The sequence below is a fragment of the Petaurus breviceps genome, unplaced genomic scaffold, assembly GCF_028583685.1.
Source record: "Petaurus breviceps papuanus isolate PSGF00001 unplaced genomic scaffold, PetGlider_PUasm1.0 221, whole genome shotgun sequence".
NCBI lineage: Eukaryota > Metazoa > Chordata > Mammalia > Diprotodontia > Petauridae > Petaurus > Petaurus breviceps.
In genome coordinates this window covers 2,727,062-2,748,010 of record NW_027185877.1, presented here as the reverse complement: position 1 = coordinate 2,748,010, position 20,949 = coordinate 2,727,062, and the positions used below count along the sequence as shown (strand labels likewise).

General features: G+C 36.9%; 1 protein-coding gene across 1 annotated transcript in view; it reads left to right on the top strand.

Annotated features, from left to right (window-relative positions):
• Positions 1-20,949, top strand: part of OTOGL (otogelin like) — a 205,653-nt gene that overhangs the window by 133,644 nt on the left and 51,060 nt on the right. The window contains exons 32-34 of the mRNA XM_069094774.1: positions 7,484-7,651; positions 9,721-9,999; positions 15,864-15,981. Of these exons, the coding sequence (XP_068950875.1) occupies positions 7,484-7,651; positions 9,721-9,999; positions 15,864-15,981 (565 nt within the window). The remainder of the gene's footprint in view (positions 1-7,483; positions 7,652-9,720; positions 10,000-15,863; positions 15,982-20,949) is intronic.

Genomic DNA, 20,949 nt, shown 5'->3' with positions numbered 1-20,949 from the left:
AAAAGAAGGTTTTCTTCCAAGGAGTGGCTAGAAGCATCATGTCAGTTTCAGAGAGCTACTGCTGGTTGACAGGGATATAGTGTCCTGAGCTAAGTGGCAAGAGGCAAAATGTGATGTCTGACTCAGAAGTGGGGGCTAGTAACAGGATCAAACAGTTTGAAGAATAAGGAAAGAGATGTGGCGTTAAAATGGGGTGTTAAAATCAATCAATCATGAAATATCAGTGAAACACTTACTGTGTGCTACTATGTACCTACTATGTGTAATACACACAAAAAAACCCTGAAATAATCCCTGCTCTTAAGTAGCTTGCATTCTATTGTGGGAGTCAACACTTACATATATCAGCAGATATGTAAGGTATGTATGGGGTATCTATCTTACTGCAGCATCTAATACTTCTCGCACAGAAATGTGTAATCTTACTCTTTTTGTGGATTGTCTCACTCACTCTAATATGTATTATCATGTTAGCAGTTCTCATGTTAGTATTTATACTTTATCAGAAAAGAATCACCATCATATTGTTGAAATCAAATGTTCTCAGAGTCCTAGGGGTCACAGCGTAAGTTGGGAATGTATTCCCACTACTTACCACTTTAGGTCTTAAGCCCCCACTAACATACTTCTATTTTTCCAAAGATCTTAAATGTAACAATTTATGTAGCAAAAATGCAAAAGAAATAATGACACCAAAAGACTGATACATTTAAACAAGTTAAATCATGATAAACACATCACAATCCATACATGAATTTTGGGCATATTTACTACCAATGAAGTCAGTATCTGTAGAGGAAATCAGAATAAGGGAATAAAAATAAGGGAAATCACATAAGGGAATAAAAAAAATCATGTGGTTTATAATGTCACAGAAATAAGATCAGCAATCTTATTCTCTGTCACTAGTGAAACTACATGAAAATAAACACAAAACAGGCAATTGTCTGACAGAATGACCTTTACACTGGAAATGAACAAAAAATGACTAAAAAGAAGTTAATACCAAAATATAAGTACAGGAATAATAAAAGAGCACCCAGCTGCCCTTGATAAATTCATATCACCTGACCCAGATGAACCATATCCTTAGGTACTGAAAAAACAAACAAACCCAACAACAACTAGTAGATATAACTGCTGAACTGCTGTTAGTGATATTTGAAAGATCATGTAGAACAGGAGAGGTGTCACAAGACTAGAAAATGCAAATAGCACTTTGAAAAAAGAATGAATGAATAAATGAATGAGAAAATATGCATTAAATGCTCAATTCCTTTATTAGAATTTAAGTTCTTGGAAGGCAAAATTTTCTTTCTCACTTTACCCCTGTCACTGAACATAGTACATAGTACACAGCAAGTGCTTGAAGATGCATTTTTAAAATTTAATTTTTATTTCTTAAATATTTCTCAACTGTGTGTACAATTTTTAACAATTGTTTTGAAAGCAGAGTTCTGAATTCTCTCCTTTTTTCCCTCTTCTCCTCCTTCCTTGAGAAGGTAAGCACTTTGATTGCAGTCATACATGTACAGTCATGCAAAATATATTTCCACATTTGCCATTTTGCAAAAGAAAACACAAACAAAATAAATGAATCTATATTCAGAGTTTATCAGTTCTCTCTCAGGATTTGAATAGCATTTTTCATCATTGGTCCTTTGGAATTGTCTTAGATCATTGTCTTGATGAGAGTAGTTAAGTCTTTCACAGTTGATCATCTTTACAATACTGATATTATTGTGTACAATGTTCTCTTGGTTCTGCTCATTTGACTTTGTGTGAGATCATATCAGTGTTTCCAGGTATTTCTTAAACCATCCTGCTTACCATTTATTATAGCACAATAATATTCCATTACAATAAAATACTGCAACTTGTTCAGCCATTCCCCAGTTGATAGGCATTCCTTTTATGTCCAATTTTTTGCCACAACAAAAAGAGCTGCTGTTGGTATTTTTTGTACAGTTAGGTCCTTTTCCTTTCTTCTTTGATCTCCTCAGTATTATAGACCTAGTAGTGGTATTTTTTGGTCAAAAGGTATGCAGAATTTTATAGTCCTTTGAGTATAGTTAAAAATTGTTCTCCATAATAGTTGGGCTGATACAAAACTCCACCAATAGTGCATTAGTGTCCCAATTTTTTCCACATTCCCTCCAGCATTTATCATTTTCCTTTTCTGTTATGTCAGTAGACCTGATAGTTAAGTTATGAGGTGATACCTCAGCATTGTTTTAATTTGCATTTCTCTAATTAGGAGTGATTGAAAGTATTTTTTATGTGACTATTAACAGTCTTGATTTTTTTCCTTCTGAAAACTTTCTGTTTATATCCTTTGACCATTTATAAACTGGGAATTGGCTCTTATTTTTTTTTATAAATTTGGCTTAGTTCCAAGTATATTTCTTCTCCCTTTACCTCAAAGCATCTCCCCTTCATTTTTTCACATCATAATAACACTTCTGTACCTTCTTTCTATGCCCTAATAATGATAAACTCCTTCAAAGATACATCTATTGTCATTCCATATAGTAAGGTATATGTTTTGCCTTATCAAGTGCCATATGATTTCTCTTTCATGTTTACCTTTTTTTTACTTCTCTTCAGTCTCATATTTTCTATTCAGCTCTGATCTTTTTATCAGGAATGCTTAAAATTCCTCTATTTAATTAAATCTTCATTTCTCCTCCTGAAGGACTATACTCACTTTTGCTATGTAGGTTATATAGCTTCTTTGGCTTCTGGAATATCATATTCTAAGCCCCCTGCTCCTTTAACATGGAAGCTACTAAATCTTGTCTGATCCTGACAATGACTCCATGATAGTTGAATGATTTCTTTATTTCTACTTGAAGTATTTTCTCTTTCATCTAGAAGCTCTGGAATTTGCCTATAGAATTCCTGGAAGTTTTCATTTTTGGATCTCTTTCAGGGGGTGATTGGTGGATTCCTTCAACTTCTATTTTACCTTCTAGTTCTAGGATATCAAGGCAGTTTTCCTTAATAATTCCTTGAAATGTGATATCTATGTTTTTTTTTTCTCTTTGGCCATGACTTTGAGGTAATCCAATAATTTTTACAATCCTCTCAATCTGTTTTCCAGGTCAATTGTTTTAACAATGAGATATTTCACTTTTTTTTCTTTCTATTTTTGTAGTCTCTGACTTTTTTATTGTTTCTTGATATTTCATGGAGTCATCACCTTCTTCTTACCCAATTCTCATTTTTTAAGGAATTATTTTATGCTGTGAGGTTCTGTACCTCTTTTTCCATTTGACCAATTCTGCTTCTTAGGGAAGTTATTTCCATCAGTGTTTTGTGTGTGTGTGTGTAACTCTTTTATCAAACTGTTAATTGCCTTTTTTTTAAACCATTTTCTTCCATTGCTTTAATTTCTTTCCCAAAAATTTCCTCTACTGCTCTTTTTTGATTTTTAAAATCATCTTTTAGCGCCTCCAGGAATTTTTGTTGGGCTTGTATCCAAGTCACATTTTTCTTTGAGTCTTTGCTTGTAGATGTTTTAACTTTATTTTCTTCTTCTGAGTCTGTGTCTTGATCTTCCCTGTCACTGTATGTAATGGTAATGAAATTTAAAGATCCCTTTGTATCTGAGGAGCTGCTGAGTCCAAGGGCCAGCCAAGCTGCTGAGGATTTCCAAGGATCAGTTGGAGCTGCTGAAGACTAAGGAAGCATGACTGTGGTTCTGGTATTTTGTCTGTTTGAGGCTTTGTTGAGCCTTGATTTCCAGGGAACAGAGACTGTGAAGGATTTAAGGTGGACTGGATGCTGTGAGCTTCAGTGTGGAACAGGAACTGCATGGAGAGCTAGACAAGGAGCTGGGAGCTGACTGCCTTCGAACCCAGGTGACAGTTTGGTGAATCCAGGTAGTAGCTGAGACCATGGAAGGGGATCCAGGGAATCTGAGAGACTACCCTGAGTCAAGCTGAAAGAAAACTTTACTTGGATACTGTGTACTGACTGAGAAGATTATGATTTACTTGTGACCAAGGAGTGAATGGCCTATGTATTTTCTGATGATTGAATAGTGAATGATGATTGAATAGTGACTGATTTGTAATTTAGTGTGCTCCACGAGTGGAGAACTTTGGCTTTTGTATTTTGTGACCCTTAAAGAGGCAAACCTCTTTAAGAATGATTGAATGATTGAGTTACTAAGTGATTGATTGACTAAATGATTGCATTTTGTTCAAAGCTTTGTAACTGCTGTGGTGAAAACTATGTGGCCATTTTTAGTGATAAGTTGTTTTGAATGCTGTGTTTTGATTTTCTGTGATAAGTTGTAATTTTGTGAATGCTGCATCTTGGTTTTCTGTGAATGTTTTTCTCTGATTTGTTATTGAATTGAGTGTTCACTATACTGTATAATCAGAACCTTGAAAGCTGTTCATGGCAGCCATCCTCTGGAAAGCTGCTTGTGCTTGGCTTTACACCGTAGTAGATTTTTATGGTTAGGTTTTTTTTTTTTTGTTGTGGTTGTTGTTTGCTCATTTTCCCACTCTATTTATTGATTTGGAACTTTTTGTCATATTATGCTGTATTTCCAGTGTAGGCCAAGGAGGGTTCTGTGTCAAGCTTCAGGGTTTATTTGCACTGCTATTTTCAGAGTTAACTCTGGAGTTTTGGGTGTTTTCAGTGTTCTCAGGGTGGGATCATCTAAAAAGAGACATGGTCATGGCTCTCTTGGTCTTTACTATGGTCCTTATCCAAGAAAAGCCTTGATCCCTTGGGATTGCAATTCATACTGCTCCTCAGGGTCTCTCCTCCCTTGAGACTGGGAAAAACACTTTTCTTAAGGGTTTCTGAGCCCTTAGATCCAGAAATAATATTGCTTCTCAATGCTTCCACTCCCTCTTGACTGAAAGTGCTCTTCTTTGTCCTTGAACTGTGACCCAGAAGTGGGTATAGACAATGGAGATACCAAACAGGTAATGCCTCAGGGCTCCCAATCCCCCTGGAATGAAAATGCTTCTTTCTGTCTTTGAACCATGGCCCAGAATTGGGTCTAGGCAATAGAGCTGCCAAACAGTTTCTGGTCCTGCACCCAGTGCTAGCACAGGGTCTTCTTTAGCTTCTTTCTGACCAGTTGCCAGGTTCCCTTATCCTCTCTGGTTTTGGAGCTCGCTAAGCTGCTGCTGCTTCTGTCTCCAGCACCACTGATATTCTGTCCATGTAGACTCCAGGTCAGCCTCCTCACCATGTCACAGATCTCTCTTTCTGACCTCCTACATTGTCTTGGGCTTGAAGAATGTCTTACCCTGACTTATTTTTATTCTCTGCTACTCTAGAGTTTGATCTGTGGTGTTATTTTAAAGTTGTTTGGAGGGGAATGTTGGGAGAGTTTAACTGAGTGCTTCTCTACCCTACCATTTTGGCTCTACTCCTGGAAGTCCCTTAATAGGCTTTTCATTCATTTGTCTTTTAAAGGGGTTGTTAGTGAACATCTAGGAAAGGGAGCCATGATTTCTAAGAGTCAGAATGACTTTATGCTAGCTCTCTTTGTGGTGGCCAAGAATTGGAAATTGAAGGGATGCAATGGAATACTATTGTTCCAAGAAAAATGACGAACAGGTAGACTTCAGAAAAACCTGGAAAGATTTATGTGAACTGATGCTGAATGAAGTCAGGAGAACATTGTACACAGTGACAGCAATATTGTGCAATGACCAACTTATGAAATTGATTGATTAGGAGAATGCTGTCAATATAGTTTATTTAGATTTTAGCAATACATTTGATAAATATCTCTTAGGATTATAACTCAAGTACCGATAGGATCCAACTCCTTCACTTGACAAATGAAGAAACCAAATAAAACTCAGGAAGCTTAATTAGCTTATCCAAGTTTCACAGATGGTATCAGAAGTAGGATTTGAACTCAATTCCTTTAACTTTTAGGAACGACTGTTCTTTACACCATACCACACTGCCTCCTGATCTCACAGTTACAATGGGAGAAAAGAGAAAGATGTGGAGCAGAAGATTATATGGTTACATGGATTCAGAAGTGGTTACATGGTTACACTCAATGAGTAGTTGCATATTTTCTTGGCCAGAGGTCTCAGAGGAGCACTCAGGTCCTTAGCCCCATGTAATTTAATATTTTTATCAGTGACCTGGATAAAGGCATAAGATGGTATGCTTATAAAATGTCCAAGCGATACAAATACAGGAAAAATAGAGTCAGGATCCCAAAAGTTCTTGATAGGCGAAAGCACTCTACTATGGTGAAATTCAGTAAAGATAAGTATAAAGTTTTACATTTTGGTTCAAAAATTGATATCACAAGTACAACATAGAGGAGGTATGGTTGTATAGTGGTTCCTCTGAAAAAGATTTGAGGGGTTAATGACTGCAATCTCAAGTATCAACATGAGTCAAGCAGTGTGAGGTGATAGCCAAAAATCTAATGTAATCTTGAGGGGAGTTATGAGAAGCATAGCTTGCAGGGATATGGATGTGACAGTCCTTGTGCCTGGAGACCACACCTGAGGTAGTGTTCAGTTCAGGGCATCACAAATTAGGAAGTATATTGATAAACTAGAGAGTGTCCAGAGGAGAACAGTTAGTTTGATGAATGGATTAAAGCCCATATCATATGATGAATTGTTGAAGGAATCTGAGAAATTTGACTTAAGGAAGACTCAGGGGAAATGATACCAGGCTGTGTTCACATATTTGAAGGTCTATCATGTAGAAGAGAGAATATACTTGTTATGTTTGGCCTCTGTGGAGAGAACTGAAACATTTTTTGGAAGTTACAAAAAAGAAAGTTTAGGCTTGGTATCAGAAAAGGTGTATTAAAAATTAGAGCCATAGAAAAGCAAAATGATCTTCCTCAAGAGATAGTGGATTGCCCATTGTGGGATATGAGCTTTTGGAAACTATGCAGATGTCGGAACATACATGTCTCTGGACATTATTGTAGCTGTTTAAGAAGCACCTATAGTATAGTGGATAGTGAGCTATTCTCCAAGCCAAGGAGACCTAGGTTCAAGACCTGCATCTGACATATACTGGCTGTGTGTCCCTGGGCAAGCTTCTTAAATTCTCAGTGTTCTAGACCATAGGTGTCAAACATAGTCCATAGTGTCCCTACAACATTTTGAATTACAGAATCAAAGCATGTCATAGCTAATAGAGACTTTAGATACTATCTTCTGCAATCCCCTGATTTTTAAAGATGAGGAAACATGCCCAAAGAAGTTAACAAGCCATTTAACTCTACTTTTCCCAATTTGGAGCACATTATCTTTGGAATGAAGTTATTTTTATTCAGGGTAAATGATATATTTTTTTAACAATGAATTTAATTTGTCACAGCAAAGCCACTATTATATATGAAGAACAGTTCTGTATATTTGTTCTTTTTTAAAAAACTCATCAACAATGCATTTAGTGGAATGGTAGAAATAAGTGAAACCATCTGTGAAAATTCACCCTTCTCCTGTGTTTATTTCACCAGGGCTTGGAGAAGGACCATATATATTGGCTAGCTATGCAAGCATCGGTACAGTTCTTGGAGCAAATATTACCAGTAGAAAAATCTTCCCTTTAAAAAGGACCAGTCCACATGATTTTGTGTTTTTTAGTTTCATGATAACTCCAGGACTTTTCAGAGAAAAAAAATCATGTGAGTATGTTTTCTACTTTAAAAGAAAAGATTTTTGTTTTACATGGATATTAATAAATGGGAAAGAAAGTGCCTTTATTAAATGTCTACCAAATCAGAAACTACTGTGCTAAACATTTTACAAATATTATTTAATCCTCACAACAACCCTGTAAATTAGGTGCTATTCCTATTCCTTCTTTATAGTCAAAGAAACTGAAATGATTTTCTCAGGTTCACATAGTTAATAAATATATTTGGTTAGATCTGAACTTAAATATTCCTGAATTGAGGCCCAGGGCTCTATGCACTGCTACCTAGCTTCCTCTAGATAATAGGGTTTCTCTTTTTTCAGTGGAATGTTAATTTCTTAAGGGCAGGAATTATTTTGTTCTGTCTTTGTATCCTTAACATCTAACACTGTAAGTACATAATAAATGCTTTCTTTTAAAATTAGTATAAATATATTAATTATCATGGATTCTTTTTTTTCTAAAATAAACCATATCATACAATTTTCACACCACACCCTTACTTTCTGGAGACACATTTTGCATTCTCAGGAATAAAAAGACCATCTTCAAACTTTTTTTTTAAGATGAAAGGACAAGAAAATAGATATTAACTGGAATGTGACTTGAAGATAAAGGTTTGAATATTCAGAGATGGAATCCTAGAGACTTTCTAGATTCAAAAGTTTTATCAAGACATTCTATTCTTAGAATCTAAAATATTAATTTTGGATTTTAGGGATATCTCCTTTTAATGGCTCACATCAATTCATATTTTCAAGAGACTGCTCACATGGCACCTATAACCCCTAAATAAAATCAATAAGAATTCATATATTGACACTGAAAACGACCTCTCTTTTGTCTATGACTCATAAATTAGGGAAACAAAGGATAATTTTCAAGTATCTGTGAATACAATATATCTCTATTGATGATTTGAAGTAAAAAATGGAAAATAAGACAAATTGAGTTTTTTCTATAATTCAGTAAAATGACTCTCTCTCTCTCTCTCTCTCTCTCTCTCCCTCCTACCTTTTAATTTAGGCTTTCTCCAACTTTTATGCAATTATACATATCTTCTATTGAAAAGTAATCTAAATATATTCCTGGATAGGTATTAACTATTCTTGTATTTTTTCTAAATGATCATTCGGTCAATCAATTAACACTTATTAAGTGCCTACTACGTGTCAGATGCTGTGCTAAGAGCTGAGAATACACAAGGAAAAAAAACTAGTCCTTGACCTGAAGGAGCTTACTGAACTAATGGGGGAGACAACATAGGTTCCTTGCATAATATTTCTAAATTTATTAATGGTAGAAAAGCCCATTAAAATCCATCTAAGACCTTTTAGACATTTTGACAATAAAAAAAAACCCCTCTTCTTTCTAGAGTGACAATAAAAGTGTAGAGAATTTAATGCTGCTAGGGCCTTGAGCAATAACCTAATGTATTTCTACATTTTACAAATAAAGAAACTGAAGCTTAGAGAAATGAAGTGATTTGCTTCATTCAAGTAGAGCTGGGATTTGAACTCAAGTCCTCTGATGTAATATAATATTACACTAATATAATGCAATGTCCTTGGAAAGAAGTTAAATTATTTTTATTCAGGGTAAATGTTATTTACTTCAATACTTCATTTACTTAAAATCTTCATTCCAAATACATGTAATATAACATTACATTATATAGTACTATGAGGCACACTGAGGCAGCTGCTGGTGGACCTGTGAATAGGTACAGTCATTCTGCGTTCACTCCTCCATCTTGTCTCTGCCACAGTACAACTATCCTGGAAAGCAATTTGGAATAAGACACCAAACTGTTACTGAATTTTGCATGTCCTTTGACCCAGCTCCACCACTGCTAGTTCTATACCCCAAGCCAATCCAAGAAAAAAGAAAAAGTCCTTTATATACAAAAATATTTATTTCTAATGACTGTGTGATTTGGGGGGAGGGGAGAGGAAGGATATATTTTAGCAGCCCAGTTATATGTCCATTGTTAATGATTTCATCATTTGGGGGGGGGGACAGAGCTGATTGCCTTTCCTTTTTCTTTCTGTTTTGCAGCTTTGTCGCTGGTTTCCTTAGAATCTGCTGAAAGGCCCAACTACTTTCTCTTTGTCCATGAGGATGACACCATTAGCTTGGAACGGTGGGAGGCAAACTCTGGTTTTCGCCGAAATGCAACCTTTTTCCACCACCAGGGCCTCTGGATTCCAGGTTATAGTGCATTTGAACTACACAGCAAGAAAGGGTTTTTCATTATCTTCACCGATTCCACTGTCAAAGTCTCCAAATATGATGACTCTGAAGATTTTAAGCATGCTAGTAGCTTTATCATGGAAGGTATGATTTGTGTCCTTAGAGAGCACTGAGCAAATTCTATCCTAACAGTAATAATAATAACACCATTTACTAAGTACATTAATTTGCAATTATTATTTCATTTTGATCCTGCCAAAAACCCTAGAAGATAAATGCTGTTGTTATCCCCATTTTACAGATGATGAAACTAAGGGAAATCAAGGTTAAGTGAATCTCCCAGGGTCACACAGCTGCTAAATGTCTGCCATTGGTTTTGAACTCAGATCTTCCTAAGTCTAGACCCAGTACTCTGCACTATGTAAAACTATCTTCCCCATTAGTCTCCATGAGAGCCAGGACTCTCATTTTTTTCAGCCATTCTTTCTTTGTGCCTGGCACACAGTAAGTGCTTAATAAATGTTTATTAACTGACTGTTCCTATAAGGTATGGTCTTCAACTTTGTAAAGACTTCTTTGGGATTCTCACAGCTATGTTGATACCTATATATCTGTAATGTTGGGCTTTGTTACAAGCCTATACCCATTCCATGAACAGGAAGGATGCCATTCTGACAGTAGTAGACAATCCAGCATTCTGCTCACTTCCTCTTTCAACCAGATTAGAGGCATCCCACAGACACTACCTATGTATTTCTGAAAACGGGAAGAGGGTGCCATCTCTAATAAATTAGAAGGTGGGGAAGAAAACAAATTATTAGAGGAAAAATCATGAGTGATATTAGCTACAGGAAAAAGCAATGATCCTGAGAATATTGGCAACTTGTGACCCATCTGTAAAAAAAATAGAATGTATTTTTTTCTTTCTCATTCCTATTTTCTCATCTGTAAAAAATAGAATGATTTGTACATGTATTCAAAGTATCTTTGATGATTTTCTGCCATGCATATGTTTAAATTATATGCAATTTCTTAGCAGATGCAACAAAGAAAATTATTTCACATTTTTCTGATTCTGAATCACAAGTGAAATTTCAAATAGGGACATGTATGCTCACTCACAAAGAAAGCTCTGTTTATCATCCTGGAAGATGTTCAGCCAAGAATTCAGAGGGAAGAAGGACCAGAGATTTAGAGTTTGAAGGGAGCTTAGATATCATGTCTAAACCCCTCACTTTAAAGATGACAGAACTGACTCTGAGGTTAAGTCTAAGTCACAGCCCTGGGTCAGTCTCAGAGAATGGATCTGATGCTATGTCCATAGCCAGTGTTGGTGAGACACTCTATCTCCTGACATTGATCTCTTTATAGCTAGCCCCAAACCACTTCAGTCTCCATAATAAAATTCATGACCACTCAGAAGATTCCAACCAGTCCAAAACAGGAAAAAAGAAGCAAATTAAGAATGTCTCTTATAAAGATGTAAAGATGAATTGACAGCCCATTGAGTTAATCTGTCAGTAAAAACACCTTGAATAGATACTGCAGCTGAAAAATGAACCAGCTCCAGAATTGAATCAGAGAAAGAGACAGTGTGCATCTGATAAACTGAATAGTCCTTTATATAACCCTAATCTATTTCCTGAAACAAAAGCCGTATTTTCTGGAGCATCACAGTCCCTTGATTAACACATATTCTGGACTCAACTATAGTCCCCAAAGAATCAAAGTTGAAGGTAACAAATTGTCAAAAGGCAATTAATAAATGTACAATAGTTAGGAATGGATCTAGATAGTATAGTGCTTGCTGATGACCAATAATGGTATGTATGACCAGTAATGATATGTATGAAAAGTAATGTTAAAATTGTCATTGAAGAAATGTGTTGGAAAAGGAAGTAGGCAGGCTTAGTATGAAGACAGTGGGAGGCATAGCAGTTCCACTTCTCCTCCCCTCCCCTTGCTCCCTCTCCTCTCTCCTTACCTGAGGGTGTCCTGCTTCAAAGGAAGGTAAATTTTGATGGCCAATAGCTACCTAGCTAATTTGGTGTTTGTTGGCTAGATTTCTTTCTCAAAGACCAAGCCTTAAACCCAATTCACTCCAGATCTCAGGGATTAGACAAAAATAGGTCCCTGCCCAAACACCACTTAATGGTTATTTTGGGGCTGTCCTAGCTCAGAGTGAATGTAAATAGTAACTGTTCCTCTTTTGACCAGCAACCCTGAGGGTCTTCCTCTCCCTGTTTGATTTTTTTAATTAAAGGGGCCACCCCTTGATTCCTTTTTTAAAGAGGACTTTTCTCTAAATGGGCATTACCTCAATCAAAGTAAGAACTTGAAAAGACCTTAGCCTAAAAAGGCTATGGTCTCCCGCTGCATCCTGGGCCAGCTCTGTTGTACTGATTGATATCTAGCCACTGGACCCAGATGACTGTGGAGGAGAAAGTGAGGCTGGTGGCTTTGCACAGCCCTCCCTCACTCAAATCAATGTCAATTACAAGTCATGTCATTATCTCCCTGATTCACAGTCTTCTTTGAGAATTAAGGACAAACCACACAACCACAGAAGATTCCACAGATGACAGAAATTCCAAACTCAAGTACTGACCTTGATTTGGCATACTCTTTCACAAGAGATGACTTAGGCATCCATAGCAGCCCTGCCAACTCCGCATGTTGTTATCATTAGACAAGGCCATACTTTATGAAGACTTTCCTTCAGCAAGACTGACATAGGATTGATGGTCTACAAATATTGGATATGTGAATTGTCTTTTAAACAGAGCCTCACAATTGCACCTTCTAGTTAGGCAATCTGGATAAAGAACTGGCCTCAGAACTAAGAAGAACTGACAAACTTTGCTTCTTATACCTAATGGTTGTAAGACCCTGAACAAGACACTTAGTTTTCTTAACCTCAGTTTTATCATTTGTAAAATGGGGATAATAATAGCATCTAATTCTTAAGGTTATTTTGAGCATCCAATGAGATAAATGATGTGTTTCGCTACTCTTAAAGACCAGATAACTGTTAGCAATAATGGAATTAAAATAATCAGAATATTTTTTCTTTTTTTTCTTTTTTTTAAAGCAATAGGGGTTAAGTAACTTGCTCAAGGTTACACGGCCAGTTATTTCTGGGTGTGGTGCTGAGTATCTGAGCCCGGATTTGATCCAGGTCATCCCGACACTGGAGCCGGTGCTCTTACTTGCTGAGCCACCTGGCCGCCCCTAAGCAATTGGGGTTAAGTAACTTGCTCAAGGTTACACGGCCAGGCGCTTCTGGGTGGGTGCTAAGCGTCTGAGCCCGGGATCCTATCTCCAGGTCCTCTCAACACTAGAGCTAGTGCTCCTACTCGCTGTGCTACCTGGTCGCCCCAATAATCAGAATATTAATAATAATTATTATTAACAAGATAAGCTACCAATCTGCATTGGTGGAGTGTCCTTGTTCAGACGTTCCTTATACCAATGGAGTCACTCTATCCCTTTCCTATGAGTAAAATTGTCATAGTCTGCCAACCTTATGTGAATTATCCACATAAAAGTTTAATTAGATATGCTGTATCTTCACTTTTTCCCCCTTAAAAATCTATCATGAAAGTTCTACTCTTAGTGCCTTATCATGACAACAGAGGTAGCCCTCAGTCCTAAAAGTCTATACCAGTGGAAAACAAATTCATGTCCTAAGAAGGTAAATAGGCTTAAAATACAGTCCAAGGAGTCTGCGCACGAGTCAGGTAAATCCAGAGGCTCTGCACCAGTTTGTCTTCAGGGTGATATGCTTTTAGTTATAATAACTTCTGAAGACAAACTGAAGTAAGAGTAAATACAATCCATGTTGGTGGAGGGACCACCCACACCAAGAAAATGAGAGATCTTGGAAGTTTTTTGAGCATCAAAATGAATTGATATAGCAGCTCAATTCACTGACCCACCTAGCCACCCCTCAAAGTCATTCTTAAAACAATATTGCTGTTACACATATAATATTCTCTTGGTTCTGCTCATTTTGCTTATGAAGAGCATCTAAACTTTCCAGAAAGTCCTGCTGCAATAACTCATAATGATTGTTATGGGAATGGGAATCTGAAGATCTTCCCTGCCCCCTTCGCCCTTTGATAGGCTTAAGTGACTCTGAGAACCTTCCCTGGTTTTAAAATATGCTCTGCCCCCTAATAGACTGAATGTAGTCACATGGAGCTTGTGGAGGGAGGCTTGTTTCTCAGAAATGCCCATACCTTGTTACTTTGTGATTAGGCAAAATGCCCATACCTTGTTACTTTGTGATTAGGCAGTAGGTCAAGAGGGTTGTGACATTCTCTGACTCAAGAGAAGGCTATATATACCCTGATGTGAGGTTTTGCTTTGGGACTCACTTTGGGAAGAGTTGTGTGATTTGGTCAGATGAGACTGTGGACTGCTAGTGAGCCCCGTTCCCTGCCCCCCTCCCCCCCAGCTTTGAAAACCCAGATGTTAGTGTTTCTCTCTCTGGCAACTAACTAGGTACAGCTGATAGTCCTGTCTGCTTAATTGTGTTTTTTTTTTCTGTTGTAACTTCTGTTTCTATTCTCTGAAGTTCAGGGTGTTGACTTTTCCCCCCTGAACTAGGTAAATGATATATGTTTGATTAAAATAAGATTGTTAACCCATTTTGAGTTGCTTTCCTTCAGAAAAGCAGATCTAAGAACCTGTGTTGGCAGCCACCCTGGGTATGCTGGGGTGCTTGCTACTACAGTGATGTGGAGGTGATACTAGATTTTTGGATGTCTATGCCAGATAGAATATAAGCTCAAGCAGGTTCTACCATGCTGGATATTATTCAAACAAATACCAGCAGTTTATTAAGGACATACTATATGCCAAGCCCTATGCTAGATGCTAGAGTATAGAGACCATATGAAACAGTCTTCCCCTCAAGGAGTTTTCTTTCTAAAGGGAAGGGGAATGTGGGGACAATGTACATAGAATGTGGACATGACTTTGCATATATTACTATCAACAGACTATGTCTTCTTTCTGAGGACCAGCCTATCTAAGCCAGGAGAGGCTTGTCACTAGTTGACCTGGAGTTTGGTGATGAATTATTTGTCCTCTGTGAGAGATGGTGTGACGTACTAAACAGAGAGGTGGCTTGGAGCCAGGAAAGCCTGATGTGTATTGTTTATATAACCCTATACAAGTTATTTTTACCCCAATACCCTAGGTAACTGTTAAGGACTATACCTTGCAGGAAGAGTACCCTAACACATTGGTAGAGGGAGTTTCTTATTGTAAGCTCTTTTTATCAATGAAATCACAGGTTCTATAAAAAAGACATATGAATCAGAAATAGTAAAAGATCTTACCATGATGTTGGGATCCTACAAACTGTCAGAAACACAAAAGTTAAGGACTTCTAATTCATGTTTGAAAGTAGAAAGAAATTTACACAGCATATGAATTCCAGGAAACTAGTTTTCTGACTTAAAAAATTCTTGAATTAGCCACAAAGCAGAAATCTTAGGCTTAGATGTTACTAAGATTTTAGAAAAGAGGGCAAATTCAGTTGCTTACTTAAGAGTGGAATAGTACTGCCTGTGATTACCTAGCTTTTGAAGGATTCCACCTTCATCAAGAGAAAATGTGCTGCTATCAGACAGCAAAAATTGATATCAAATATAGTTTTTGGATATCAGGCATTGAGTAAATAAACATTCAACTTGAATATCTTTTATTGCTACAAAAGATTCTGGACAACCTATAATATAAATCACAACATGTATACAAACCACAGGAGCTCAAAAGAAGAAAACACCTGCTGGGAATCACAGTGACTCCTGGCTTACATAACTAAAGTTGACTGAATTATTGTGATTGCTATAGCCTTTTATCTCTATGCTTTTAAATTCCAAGGAATTGATATCCAAGGATTCTACTTCATACTGCACACTGCCATTTTTTTCACAGTATAAATTCTTTAAAATATACAGTTTAACATTTTTTGTTTTTGTTTTTTATTCTACCAGAAATCCCAGCAGCAGTACCTTATAGAAGAATGTGTGAGTGGCGATATGAACCATGCGCTACTCCATGTTTTAAAACTTGTAGTGATCCTGATGCACTTGCATGTAAATTTCTTCCACCGTAAGTAGCATTTGTTAGTTCGATGGTCAGTTTACACGATACAGAAATTGTAACTTCAGTTAAAACTAAGTTTAGTGGTTAAAAATGCTCCTTTAAATATTGGATGTAAGAAAACTTAGGACCTCAAGCACTTGAAAAATTAGAGAAAATCTAACCTGGCATAATAGATGAATACCTTTTACAATAATATCCTGACAAGAGGTTATTCAGCTTTTTCTTGACTACAGCATGACATATTGGATAGGGAAATAGGCTTGGAGTCAGGAAGACTTTGGTTCAAATCCTGCCTTACACACCTACTGTCTGTGAGAACTTGTGCAAGTCATTGAACAGCTCTGATGTCTCAGTTTCCTCTGTAAAGTGAAGGGGTTAGACTCTGTGATCTTTAAGGTCCATTTCAGCTTTAAAGCTATAACCCAATGGCTTCCAGTGACAAAGTATTCATGCTTTAACGAGGCAGATCATGGAACTGTACAACTGTCTACCTACAATGAGAAGGGACCTTAGAGGTCATTTAGTTCAACCCCTTTATTTAATATTTCACTGAGTTTAAATGACTTGCCCAAGGTCACACAGGTAATAAGTTACAAAGCCAGAATTCAAGCTCAGGTTCTGTCCCTGTGTCTAACTTCAGAATTCTTTCCACTGTACTACCCAGGAAGGCAATTCCATTTTAAAGCTTCTCTAATCTTTAGAATGTTCACTTCTATATCACACTACAATCCTTCACCTTACAATTTCCACCCACTGGTCCTAGGTCTAACCTTTGAATTTATGAAGAAGAAATGTGCTTCTTCATCCATGGAATAGATCTTTACAACTTTGAGGGCAGCTAGCTGTCTCCTCCTTATTAAGCTAAGCACTCACAGCTCCTTCCACTGTTAACCATAAACATGTTTTCTGGGTTCTAGTACCCTCTTCTATCAGCCATAGATTGTTTATTTACTTCTTAATGTATGGCAGCCAGAAACAGCATAGTGTATTATAGTACTATACATAGCATAAATAATAAGACTTAGATACAAATACATAGTACTGGACCTTGTACATATAGTACTATCTATTATATACAGTTATATGATATATGGCACTAGAAATACAAGGCACAGTACTATACATTATGTCTATATGTTGTATCTGCCACACAGAAATCTATACCTTGAATATGGTATACATTGTATCTATACATCATATATGATAAACGTTGTGTATATCAGATGTGTATACATAGTATAGCACTATATATTATATAGATATAATGTATAATACTATGCAAGGCATTTATAAACATTGCATGGATATAATGTATCTATAAAATACTGTAAAGATACATTGTATATGTATATTACAATGTATAGTGACACTGTATAGCTATATTGTATTTACCAACATGTTATACAGATACATTTTATCTGTATCTTTAAGGCCCCACACACTGTACATGAACAATGCAGGGCATGTATGCTATATAGATACAGTGTGTTTCCCCAATATTGCACAGACAATGTATAGGTACAATGTACAGCACATGCACTTTATGGATACCTTGTATTTCCTCTGCAAAATGTCTAGGAAGTAGTCACTCAGCCTCTACTTGGAAATTCCCAGGGTCAATAAATCTAACTCCTCCCAAGTCAAGCTTATTCATGTTTGTACAGGTCTAATTGTGAGAAGCTTTTTCAATACATGAAGATAAAATATGTTTCAATTAAATGTCCACCCATTGCTCCTGCTATGGTCCTCTGTGCTGCATTTAGCCAATCTCCCAAATAAAGCCCCTTCAAATAATTGAAGGGAGCTATCTTAAATACATAATAATATCGAAATGGTGACTTATCCTTACTATTTCTATCCAAATTCCATTAAAAAGATGAGAATAACTAAGTAATGAACAATAGAAACAGTGATTTGTATAGTTTTTTTGAGGGTTGACAACACTTAATACAAAGAAGAACTAACAAAGATTTATAAAATAAAATGCGCCTCATGAGAGTTTTGAGTTCCATGGCACCAAAGAACTTCAGATGGAGTTTGGCTGACCATTTATCCAGGATGTTGTAGAGAAGATTCATTATTGAGCTAAGGATTAGGCTAGAATATTCCCTTCAATGCTCAGATTTTGCCATTCATTGTAGAAAAAAGTAGGAGAAGAAGAAAAATGGGGATAATAATACTTGCAGAAAGGAATAATTGACAGAGAGCTAATTTTGGAGATCTGGGTTCAGGTCCTGGTCCTGACACATAATCACTATGTGACCTTGAGCAGTTCATTTATTGCCTCAGAACCCTGGGAAACTCTATAGGATGAAATATGACAGACAGATTGCTGCTCTGCATTGTGGGAGGAAAAGCCCACCCCAGAAGTTCCCTACCCTAATGAAATCAAAGATTCAGACTATTCCAGCCCTCAGTCCTTAATGTCCACCACCACCAAATTGCACTTGAGCAAGATATCCTTCACTGGCAAGAAACATTGGTCATCCTATGTTCTCTCACTTGAAAGATGTCAGTCCTATCATGGAATAGATCAAGATATCATGTAATATAATATGCATAATATCATATTACAAATATAATACATTTTATATCATGTAATAGAGGCAAACCTGGACCATGCTAGCAAAGTGTAAGTTCTAACTTTTTTTTGGAGAGGCAATTGGGTTTAAGTGATTTGCCCAGGATCATACAGACAGTAAGTGTTGTGTCTGAGACCAGATTTAAACTCAGGTCCTCCTGACTTCAGACTGGTGCTCTATCCACTGTGTCACCTAGCTGCCCCCTGTCAAATTCTGACTTATTAATGACTCTCACTCCTGTGTAACCCTTTCTCACTTTTGTAATAAGGGTAGTGGAGCCATCAAAAGGGGGACAGACTCTTTTTAGAGCTTCTATAAGGGTTTTTTATTAGTACTATAACTAGGGGAGCTTGTTGGAACAGTGGGTAGAGTGCTGAATCTGGAGTCAGGAAGATGCCAATTCAAATACAGCTTTAGACACTAAGTAGCTTTGTGACCCTAGGCAAGCCATGCCTACCTTCCAGGGTTCTTGTGAGGGTGAAACAGGATGGTATTTGTAAGGCTCATATAAACGCTAGCTATTATTCTTATTATAGTGAGATCTGTAATGACCAACAAATTCCTAGAGGAAGCAAACCATATCATTGTTGACATTCTTGTTATATATAGTTACCATAAAGAAAGCATATCGATATCTATCTATATCTGTGTCTATATCTATATCTGTATCTATTTGTCATGGTTATATCTAGATATATGTTTTGGAGAGGCAGCCATGGAGTAGTGAATAAAGAGCTGCTTTATAGAGCGTGGGTTTGAGTTCTAGCTCTCATACTGGCTTTGTGACCCTGGGCACAGAGCACCCCAAACAACTCTGTAGTCCGATTATAAGTAACAGAGCAGACATCACTGTACATTGGAAAAAGGAGGTTTCTCATGGAGAATTTTCTTCCCAGATGAAGACACATCTGTGTCTTCATATGGTTGCATGTATATGTCTATACAACACATCTGTGAATACATACATATAATTATAGATATATCAATATCCTTAAAGTACTTCTTAATACCACTACTATAGCTAATGTATTATATGTACTGGGAAATAGTGGGGTAAAAATGGATGGAATTTTGCTTCTATCTACTCCAGTTCAGTATGTTGCACACGACCATTGTTTAACAAATATTAATTGAGAAGGGAAAAAAGGATTAACATTTATTCCTACTAAACATTTAAATCCACCATGTGCCAGGCAGTGTGCCAAAAAGTGCTTTTTATGGTTGTCTCATTTGATCCTCACAACTGCTCAAGGTAGGCGCTATCATTATTTCAATTTTAAAGTTAAGGAAAGAGAGGTAAAAAGAGGTAAAGCGCCTTACCTAGGGACACAGCTAGGACGTATCTGAAGCTGTATTTGAACTCCTGTCTTCCTGCATGTAGGACCAGTGTTACATCCACTGCACCACCTCGCTGCCTCATCCATGATTGAATTAGTATTTTAGTATTTGAAAAGATAGGAGTTTCATAAGTATGGGTACTTCCCTTCAGGTCTGTAGATTGCAATATATCTATCTTTGTAGATGGATTCATGAATTGTGACCAAAAATTGGTGATCTTGTGGCCGGAGTGCTAGGGATGAGCTTTCACTAGGCTAGTCCTTATAAGATATCTTACCCCTAGGACTTAACCCAAAGCTTAATAGAACCTACAAGAGCAAGAATTGGTCCTCTCCTGGCTTAGCATTTGGGAACATCCTCAGCTTTTCATGAAATAGAGTCCTTGGACATTTATTAAAAAATTAAACTGTTCACTGAGACCCAATGACAGTGTGTTGGCGACATTCTTTGTCAGCTCTGTAAAAGGTTCAGTTTTTTGTTTTCTGCCTCTCATTTTTGGGGTTGGCAAGACCTGAATGAGATGTAGCAGGAAACAATACACAGTCCAAATGAAAGTTGTGAAACGAGCAGTTTATTTTATTGGTCATCCTGGTCATTTCCAAAAGAAAATGCTTAGGTGGTACAAATAACTAAGACAGAGGAAAAAGACTCCAGTAAAATCTGAAACTAACATAATTTTCTTTTTGTTTTATGCCTTCAAGGATAGTTCCACCTATGGGCAGAGTGCCCTCTAGTGGAAGTTTTAGCTTGAATCATAGGCTCATTGGTTTCAGGGCAAATATTGATCCTAGGATTATAGACTCATGGTGCCTAATTTCACTGTAATCAATTAATCAGTTGAATTTTTAATTGTAAAATGTTGCACTTTTAAAAGGCCTTAGAGATCATATGGTAGACCTCCCTCATTTTATAGGAGAGGAAAGTGAATAGAAATGAAAACTGTATCTTTGGGGAGAATGTCAGTGTATTTACAACCCAGGTTAATATATAAATCTATATATACATCCAGGCTTAGTCTCCCCCCCTGAACTCAAGGCTCACATTATCAGCTAAC